At 30.1% G+C, this 10,792-nt stretch overlaps 1 protein-coding gene across 1 annotated transcript in view; it reads right to left on the bottom strand.

Moving 5' to 3' along the window:
* Positions 1-1,756: 1,756 nt before the first annotated feature.
* Positions 1,757-10,792, bottom strand: part of LOC136032405 (protocadherin Fat 4-like) — a gene marked incomplete at its 5' end in the record, with an annotated part of 30,516 nt that continues 21,480 nt past the window's right edge. The window contains 2 exon segments of the mRNA XM_065712715.1: positions 1,757-1,903; positions 9,777-9,893. Coding sequence (XP_065568787.1) covers positions 1,757-1,903; positions 9,777-9,893 — 264 coding nt within the window.

The following is a 10,792-nucleotide window of genomic DNA, read 5'->3' as shown; positions in this document are numbered from 1 at the left end:
CTTTTTTTGGCTAAATGGCTTTTTCTTAGTTTTGGTCGGACGATTGTGAGAAAAAGGATGGGGGATGAGGTTTAGTTACCCTCCAATCTTTTGGTTACTAAAAATGCAACTAGAACTTTTAATTTTTTACGAATGCTTTATTAGCAAAAAATATACGTAACTTACGAATTGAATTACGTAAGGAACTTCTATATTCGTGTATTTTTATTAGGTATTTGAGGGGTTTGTCCCCTCTTCAATGCCTTGCTCTTTACAATAAAGCTTAAAATTTGTCCCAGTTCTTTGAGAATGACCCCTGAATCACAAAGGCCATAGAATAAATAGTCAAAATTACTAAAAATACTTTAGCGTGAAGAGCAGGTACTTTGGAAAAGATGAACCCCTCATATGCGTAATAATTTCTGTTCGTTTTAAGTTTTAATGCTGCTCTTTACTTTCAGTTGAATTTTTTTTTCATATTTATTTTTTCTTTGTTTTTTTTTTTGTTTTAAATAATGCTAGAAAATCATGCGCCCCCTTCATGGAAGTTTTCTTCTCCCGTGACAAATTCCTCCATGGAAAGATCCTTCCATGTAGACTCCTCTCCTAAGCCCCTCCCCAACAAAGAAAAAAATCCCCCTGAAAACGTTTGTATACTTCCCAATAACCATTACTATGTGTAAGCACTGGTCAAACTTTTTAACTTGTCGCCCCTCCCCTTGGGACTGTAAGGGAATAAGCCGTCCCTAGAAGACATATTTATTAGGTTTTCTACTATGCTGAACAAAATGGCTATCTCAAAATTTTGATCCGTTGACTCTGGGAAAAATGAGCATGGGAGGGGGCCTAGGTGCCCTCTATTTTTTGGTCACTAGTAAAGGACAGTATAACTTTAAATTTCCCTTAGAATGAACCCTCTTACGACGTTCTAGGATCACTGGGTCGATACGATCAGCCCTGGGAAAAAATATAAATAAACACGCACCCGTGATCTGTCTTCTGGTAAAAAATACAAAATTCCACATTTTTGTAGATAGGAGCTTGAAACTTCTACAGTAGGAGTTTATGTTACGCTGAATGCGATGGTTTGATTTTCCTTAAGATTATATGACTTTTAGAGGGTATTTCCTCCTACCTTCCAAAATACGACGAATTTTCTCAGGCTCATAACTTGTGATGGGTAAGACTGAATTTGATGAAACTTATGCATCTAAAATCAGCATACAAATCGGATTCTTTTGATGTATCTATTAGTACCAAAATCCCATCACCCCATTTTTCGGAGTTTTGTTTACTATTGAGCCGGGTCGCTTCTTGCTATAGTTCGTTGCCACGAACTGTTTGATATTCTCGAAAAGAGAGAGAAAAAGAAATATATTATTTACTATTTTATGAGGGTCAGAGGAAACATGATTTGCCCCCTTTTCCCCAAAATTTTATGTTTTGGTGTAGTTTGATATTATTTAGTTTTTATAGAGTTTGTGTGCTCGAGATATCCAACTTTTCTCCAATTCCTCAAAAATTCTCCAATTTTTATCCGATTATATAAAGTCCAATTTTCAAATATCATTCCTCATTAAAGTCTACACGGTGTTTCTTAAGTGTTACTTACAAATTTTGGTTATCAGATAAAAAAAAATACTAGTAGGCTAACATTTTACTTGCTTTATGCAAAGTGGGGAAAGTTCCTAAAACTTAATAAACAGATACTTAATGTCTAAAGAACCGTTAAAATACTTTCCATCATAAAAAGGATTTAGGAGGCAACAGAGTTTGTTTATTTGTTCAGTTGATGAAGTAAACAAGCTTTACAAGGAACTTCATAGAAAGTTGAACAAAAAATACCTTCTCGGAGCTCATAACGAATCGGTTGATTGATTCCAAGGTCTCCATCTCTTGCTACAAAAACAGCTATTACATGTCCCTGAAACACATTAAATTTTAATACAATTTTTGGTCATAGGAGAGAGTAAGGTTTTTCACTTAACGGGTTAAGGGAAAATTTTCTCTTTTATTTAGTAAGTTGAAAGTTTTAGTTGTAGATTGTTTGCAAATCTAACAGCTATGCAAAATGTAAATGTATAGATAGTTTTTATCTACAACATCTCAAAGATGATATATCCCTTGGGTTCTATATATGACAAGCTTGCACTTTTTTGTAGGAAAGTTTAAGAGACATAGGAAGTAAAAATTACAATTTTTACTAATTTCACCCTAGTTTAATAAAAACCGACGGTGACGTCTTTAGTTTCATCCCCTTATATGACAAAAATCATATAATGATATTTTTTGCGGACATTTAAAAAATCTAAAAACAATAAAAATTAATTTAGAAAACGACATTTTACTGATGGAAGTAAAGAGCGAAGTTGAAACTTTGAACGAGCGAAAGTTATTGATGCGCAGTTTATACAGCCTGCTAGCTAGCTCTAAAACTAGCTGAAACAGCCAGACTTATGACAATTTTCTGTACATGTAGAATTCTGAAGAAATAGCACTTTACTGAAAACCGAGCTTGCTTGTGCTTTTTGGAAGGTGAATTATGCGCTAATGTTTGCCTGCAATATCACCGGTGAAAGATTATTGAGAGCATTATAAACTATCTTTTTTTTTGCATACTACAGTAATTTTCTATTCTTAAAAGAACAGTCCTTTTTTTTTGGCGTCGATTTTGAGTTTTAATTGAAGCGTTAATTTCCAGAATTTTACAAAGTCAGAAAATATTGTCAGCTTTATTCACCTAGTTATTAGTCACCTAATTATTCAGATTTTTCAACTTATATCAGAAAATTTTCTTTTAAGAGTATTATAAAGAGAGCATTATGAGAGCATTTTTTTCTGCATACTCCTTAAGTAATTTTCTATTCTTAAAAGAAAAGGGCTTATTTTTTTTGTCGTCAATTTTAAGTTTTCATTGAAGCGTTAATGTCCAAAATTCTACAAAGTCAGGAAATGTCATGAGTCACCTTCATTCTTCTAGTTATTAGTCACCTAGTTATTTAAATTTTTCAACTTAGCTCGTCACTTTTGTCAGAATTTTTTTTTAAGAGTATGATGGGACTATTTTTTTTTCTGCATACTCCTTAAGTCATTTTTCTATTCTTAAAAGAAAAGTGTTTATTTTTTTTTGCCGTAAATTTTAAGTTTTTATTGAAGCGTTACATTTTCAGATTTCTATAAAGTCGGGAAATATCATGAATCAGTTTCATTCATCTCGTTATTAGTCACCTAGTTATTCAGATTTTTCAACTTAGCTTGTCACTTCTGTCGGAAAATTTTATTTTAAGAGCATTATAAAGAGAGCATTATGGCAGCATTTTTTTCTGCATACTCCTTAAGTAATTTTCTATTCTTAAAAGAAAAGTATTTTTTTGGCGTCGATTTTAAGTTTTCATTGAAGCGTTAATTTCCAGAATACTACCAAGTCAGGAAATATCACGAGTCAGCTTTATTCTTCTAGTTATTAGTCACCTAGTTATTTAAATTTTTCAACTTAGCTCGTCACTTTTGTCAGAATTTTTTTTTTAAGAGTATGATGAGACCATTTTTTTTATGCATACTCCTTAAGTCACTTTCTATTCTTAAAAGAAAAGTATTTTTCTTGGCGTCGATTTTAAGTTTTCATTGAAGCGTTAATTTTCAGAATTCTACAAAGTCCGGAAATATCACGAGTCAGCTTCATTCACCAAGTTATTCAAATTTTTCAACTTCGCTCATCACTTCTGTCAGAAAATTTTCTTTTAAGAAGAAAATGAACTAATTTTAATACTGCTACTATTATGACTGTTAATTACAGTTATTAATAATTAAATACTACTTATATAAGCTACATGAGATGAAACGAAAATTTCAGTTAAACAACTAAAGTGACATCCAATTAAGAACCAATTTTTTTCAATAAAATGTAAAAGACCTATATCAAAGCTTAAAACAAATAAAGATTAATTTATATAGGACAAACACAAAATGCATATAGGTAATACACAAAACGAATAGAAATTAGAAGTTAAAGAGCAGAACTTGAAAATAACAGAAACATCAGCAATTAAGCGTGACGTTATTCCTCCCTTGTCAAATCCTGCTAAGAGCTAGAGTATAATTTCTGCAATACTGAAAAACAAATGGATTTTTTTAAACTGAAAGTTTTGTTTACCCGATTGTTTTTCAATGCGTTTGAGAGAAATTTACTTAAACAGAAGACTTCGTTGCTGAAAATTAGATTATAGAAATATTAGAAAAGCATAAACTGGTAAAACTAAACCGATTATCACAAAATGGGAAGGCTGAATAACTTTAACTTAACTTTCAACTTTTTTTTATTCAACTTAAGAAATACAAAACAATATTATGCCCCAACAGAGAGCAGAGCTCGTAAGGCTGGGACAGTGCAAAAAATAGAAAAAAATTAACATCTCACCATAATAATGATTCCAAAATTTAACACGGCAAAAAACGAACAAAATATAAAAAACTCACAAACGAACAAAACACACAAAGAAGAAGATCAAATAATTTTATTTCCATCATCAATGGTGAATAATCAAAATTTTAGCAAACAATCTTTAATATTTGTTTTTTTAGATTTAGCTGAGATTTTTGGGATGGATCAAACAGAATTTTGTCATTCAACTTATAATTCTTTGCAATGAAGGGTATTTGGTACCTAATCAAAAACCTTGACCTTTCAGAACTTACAAAAGGAATTCGGTACTTCCCAGACCTCCGACAATCCGAACGAGGAAGTAAAATTAACAGTGATTTATCATAGAAATAGTTTTTAGAATTTTGGATTTGAAAATACCATATAGAAGTATTTAATACTCGTATATCATTTAAATCTAACAAATTTAAGAAAAAGAGTACGTTTTAATTTCCGAAACATGTTCAAGTTTTTAAGGCCGACGTTAAAAATTTCCAAGTATTCTTATTGCCCTATTTTGTAGTACCTGTAAAGATTTTATATGCTTCCAAAATGTATTAAGATGTACAACTGAGCAGTAATTCAAATAAGAAGCAATTAGATAGTGGTAAATTATTTTTAAAATGGTAAAAGGAAAAATATTCCTCACACGATAAAGCTCCTGATAAGAAATCTCGAGTGGCACGTTTTGAACAACCAAAAACCATAAAATTAGTTTTTGTAAAATTCGGTACTAGATTACTGGAAACAAACCATCGATTAGCTGAGGTAAAACTTATAGTCAGATTTTCGATCAATGTCGATGAATCCCTCGCTTTAACTGATATAGCTGTATCATCTGCAAAGAGAATTGCATGGCTGATATTCTCATGCAAATCTCGTGGAAGATCATTGATATAAGTCAAAAATAAAAGTGGACCTAATACTGAGCCTTGGGACATCAATATCAATAAGGCTTTTTAAATTAGTCATTTTTTCCACCGATATCTACTGGGATTTTGCGTCCGCACAGGTATGATTTAATAATTTGTAATCCTTTCCCTCTTAGGCCAGAATTTATAATTTTGTCAAGAAGAATTTCATGATTTAAAGTGTCAAATGCTTTTTTTATATCATAGAAAACAGTAGCCACAGGGAAATCATCATCTAAATAATCATTTATTTCTAATAAAAGAGCTGCAACTGCTTGTTCTGTCGAACGGTTTGCCCTAAATCCAAATTGATATTTGGTAAAGAATTTTTTTTTATCCAAATAGCTAGAAACTCTTTCTTTTAAAATTTTAAACACTTTAGATAACGGCGATAAAATTAGACAAATGGCAATTGAACGATAATTACTTACATCAGATTTATCACCTTGTTTATACAACGGAATTACTCGGGCAATTTTCCATCTATTAGGAAATGAATTGATACTCAAATTGAAAATGTGGATAAGTGGTTCAACAATAACTCCGGCAATACTCTTTAACAAATTTGTTGATAGTTCATCATGTCCCACTGAATTACCGTTTTTTATATTTTTGATAATCTTTTGGAAATCTGCAAAACTAACAGGGGCCACAAATATGCTCATACATTCATTGGGGGGGGGGGGGTTAAATATTCTTTATGCCACCTGCAAGGGGACAAATCTATTCCTGCTGAAACAATTGATTGACCAAACATCAATAAAATAATCGCTAAACATACTAGCAACATATTGCGGTGCTCTAACTTCTACACCATTTATATTAATTAATACATCAGGATGTGTTAACTTTTTATTTCTCTAATTTTATCCTTAATTAAATTCCAAGTTTTTCAGGGAGAATCAGAAAAGATTACCTATATTGGAATTTTATGTATTTAGTTTAGTTGCAAGGTATTTCATAAGACTAGGATTTAAAAGGAAGAAAACAGTTATAAAATGAGTGCAATTTAGACTGTTCAAACACAATTAACTGTGACAAATAAGCTAGCATCAAAAGAATTTCGCAGACATTTAGTATCATGACTATGGTATATATATATATATATATATATATATATATATATATATATATATATATATATATATATATATATATATATATATATATATATATATATATACAGATATATATATATATATATATATATATATATATATATATATACAGATATATATATATATATATATATATATATATATATATATATATATATATATATATATATATATATATATATATATATATATATATATATATATATATATATACTAGCTGTTGGGGTGGCGCTTCGCGCCACCCCAACACCTAGTTGGTGGGGGCGCTTCGTGCCCCCCCCCCCAAGCCCCCCCGCGCGCGTAAGTCGTTACGCGCCATAATAGTTACGCGCCATTGTAGTTGTGTCCCTATGTCCCACCTGTGAATATAGATATATATATATATATATATATATATATATATATATATATATATATATATATATGGTTTTAACTACGTAAAACTTGCGAATATACAACATTCTTTGCTGTCCCATTGTCTTTGCATATAAATAGATTGTCAGGTTTACCGACTCTTGAACATGCAACATATAATGGTCCATGGGAAAACAATCTGTATTCAGATCTATACCTCATGATTCTAATGATTGCCCTTGAGCTTTGTTGATGGTGATTGCTAATCGACCATTCCCTGTCCCGGTGTCCCGGTCGTCATTTACATCCCCCTGTTTCCCCCGGTGTCCCCGTTGTAGTTGTGTCCCTGTGTCCCGGTCGTCATTTATATTCCCTGTGTCCCGGTCGTCATTTGTATCCCGGTGTCCCGGTCTGTATATACATTCGTTTTTTAGTTTTGTTTTTCTCCTTTATTTTTTTCCTTTTTTTTTCTTTTTTAGCTTATTTAGATTTTTAGATTTTTTAGTTTTTTTATTAGTTTTTAGTTTTTTTTTTCTTTTTAGTTTTTTTGTCCCGGTCGTCATTTATATCCCCCTGTTTCCCCCGGTGTCCCCGTTGTAGTTGTGTCCCTGTGTCCCGGTCGTCATTTATATTCCCTGTGTCCCGGTCGTCATTTGTATCCCGGTGTACCGGTCTGTATATACATTCGTTTTTTAGTTTTGTTTTTCTCCTTTATTTTTTTCCTTTTTTTTTCTTTTTTAGTTTATTTAGATTTTTAGATTTTTTAGTTTTTTTATTAGTTTTTAGTTTTTTTTTCTTTTTAGTTTTTTTGTAGTTTTTAACTTCTTTTTAGTTTTGTTAATTTTTTTTTTTACTTATGTCCTGGTCGTCATTTATACTCCCTGTGTCCCGGTGCTTTGTTGATTACTAATCGAACATTCCTTTTGTCCTGGTCGCTTTCTCTTTGAGTGTCGTCATTTATTTTTTTCTTTTTTAGTTCTTTTAGTTTTTACCTTTTTTAGTTTTTTTTAGTTTTTTAGATGAAAATTTTTTTTAGTTTTTTCCTTTTTTTCTTCTTAGTTTTTTATTGGTTTTTACCTTTATGTTAGCTTATTTTTCAGTTTTTTCCTTTTTTTTTGTTTTTTTTTTATTTTTTATTTTTTTTAGTTTTTTACCTTTTTTTAGTTTTTTTAGTTTTTTTAGTTTTTTTAGTTTTTTAGCTTTTTTACTTTTTTTATTAGTTTTTAGTTTTTTTGTAGTTTTTGCCTTTTTTTAGTTTTTTCAGTTTTTTTTTAGTTTTTTATTGGTTTTTACCTTTATTTTAGCTTATTTTTCAGTTTTTTCCTTTTTTTTAGTTTTTTTTAGTTTTTAGTTTTTTTAGTTTTTTACCTTTTTTTAGTTTTTTTAGTTTTTTTAGTTTTTTAGCTTTTTATTTTTTTTATTAGTTTTTAGTTTTTTTTGTAGTTTTTGCCTTTTTTTAGTTTTTTTAGTTTTTTATTAGTTTTTAGTTTTTTTTGTAGTTTTTGCCTTTTTTTAGTTTTTTTAGTTTTTTAGCTTTTTTATTTTTTTTATTAGTTTTTAGTTTTTTTTTGTAGTTTTTGCCTTTTTTTAGTTTTTTCAGTTTTGACGTCACCTGATCCAGTTTTTTCAGGTGACGTCACCTGATCCACGATCCACAGATCCACAGACAACTTATTTTTATATATATAGATAGTTTTTTTTTTACTTATGTCCTGGTCGTCATTTATACTCCCTGTGTCCCGGTGCTTTGTTGATTGCTAATCGAACATTCCTTTTGTCCTGGTCGCTTTCTCTTTGAGTTTCGTCATTTATTTTTTTCTTTTTTAGTTCTTTTAGTTTTTACCTTTTTTAGTTTTTTTTAGTTTTTTAGATGAAAATTTTTTTTAGTTTTTTCCTTTTTTTCTTTTTAGTTTTTTATTGGTTTTTACCTTTATTTTAGCTTATTTTTCAGTTTTTTCCTTTTTTTTTAGTTTTTTTTTATTTTTTATTTTTTTTAGTTTTTTACCTTTTTTTAGTTTTTTTAGTTTTTTTAGTTTTTTAGCTTTTTTACTTTTTTTATTAGTTTTTAGTTTTTTTTTGTAGTTTTTGCCTTTTTTTAGTTTTTTCAGTTTTTTTTTTTAGTTTTTTATTGGTTTTTACCTTTATTTTAGCTTATTTTTCAGTTTTTTCCTTTTTTTTAGTTTTTTTTAGTTTTTAGTTTTTTTCGTTTTTTACCTTTTTTTAGTTTTTTTAGTTTTTTTAGTTTTTTAGCTTTTTTTTTTTATTAGTTTTTAGTTTTTTTTGTAGTTTTTGCCTTTTTTAGTTTTTTTAGTTTTTTAGCTTTTTTATTAGTTTTTAGTTTTTTTTTGTAGTTTTTGCCTTTTTTTAGTTTTTTTAGTTTTTTAGCTTTTTTATTTTTTTATTAGTTTTTAGTTTTTTTTGTAGTTTTTGCCTTTTTTAGTTTTTTCAGTTTTGACGTCACCTGATCCAGTTTTTTCAGGTGACGTCACCTGATCCATCCACAGACAGACAGACAGACAACTTATTTTTATATATATAGATATATATTATTATTATAATCACTGTTCAATAGAAAAAGAAGCTTTTCAAAATATATTGTGTTTTCAGCGAAGCGTAAAAAGATACTCTAGCCTTTAGGGGACTTTTCAGGAGGTGGAAACACCGCTCTTTTTTTCAGAAATTTTGTTCCTCTTAAGATGGACTAAATTGCCAAGTGTTATTTTTTTTCGTGTCAAAAAAAAATAAAAAATAAATGAAGATTGAACAAGCATAATTAAGAAAAAGATAAAACCGGACAACGGGGGATTTTCAGCCCGTGTGTAAAACAAAAAGATAGGGGAAAGATTTCCATTATGCCATCCTCAGTACAAAAAAAAACTGTTCTTTTGAAATAACCTCAACAGAAGAAATGGAAAGACTGAAAAAAACAAGCCAAAAATGAAACCAATTTTCACTCTAATTATTGAATCATGGTATTTTAATGATATAACTTACGACTTGAGTGTCTTCTGGAAATGAAATTATAGAAGGAAACCTACTCCATTGTGGAGGCTGATCTGGGCGGTCGTCAACAATTAAAGGAACATAAGTAGAAGCATTGAACAAACCATCCTATGAAAAAAGAAAAAACATATATTTATAGAGTTTAAGGACATTAGGTTCAACTTCTAAGTCAAAACAAGCGTCGGTTCAATAGAAATAGCTCCCTCGCAATAAAGAAAAGCTAACTAAAAAGTTTAACGATTTACTGATCTGCATCAATTGCTTTTTTGTAAATTTAAGCTGTGTGAGGATTACATTTTCAAAATAAGAAAAATGACTAGCGATTTTCGTAGTTTTCCCATATTAGGGAGATAGGGAACAATATTGAGAAGGGCATGGCTAATTTCCCTTCTCTTTTTTTTCTGCTGCCACTGTCTCCAAAAAAGGCTTTGTGTGTGAGCAGTTCGAGTCACAGCACATATGAATTGTACGAACGACGAGAAAGACCGGTTACAGCCTCTTTTGGTTTAAAATTGGGACATTATAGCTTCAGTTAGCCATTCCTTGCGCTTAAGAAATCATATTTCCAGCATTAACTGTAACCTAGTAAAGAGCAAGTCACGGCAAATAGTAGGCAAAGCTTAAAACACGTTGAACAGAACTGTCTAATCAGAAAACAATTGCAGTTGCAGTTGACTTATAAGTTTTTTTTTTCCACGGAAACGAGTGATGGGTCTCCTTTTTCCCGAGGGTAATCTTACCACACCAATCGTCTTGGAATATTGGGATAAAGCTTGTTTGAAGGTATATCGCCATATCTAATGCACTTTTCATGTAACAAAGGAAATCGCATCCTGGCAAAGTGGCGTTTTTTGCCATTTTGCATCAGAAAATATGAATTTCCACCTAAAGAGGGGCAAAATAGCATAGAATGAGAATTTTAAGATAGTCAATCAATTTTTAATTGTCTAAAATAAAGTTTAACGATAGATTAATGGTCCCATATCTTGAAACTGAGGAAATAAGAA

This window comes from Artemia franciscana, chromosome 10, assembly GCF_032884065.1.
Source record: "Artemia franciscana chromosome 10, ASM3288406v1, whole genome shotgun sequence".
Classification (NCBI taxonomy): domain Eukaryota; kingdom Metazoa; phylum Arthropoda; class Branchiopoda; order Anostraca; family Artemiidae; genus Artemia; species Artemia franciscana.
Note: the sequence above shows the minus strand (reverse complement) of the source record. Positions and strands in the feature narration are given on the sequence as shown.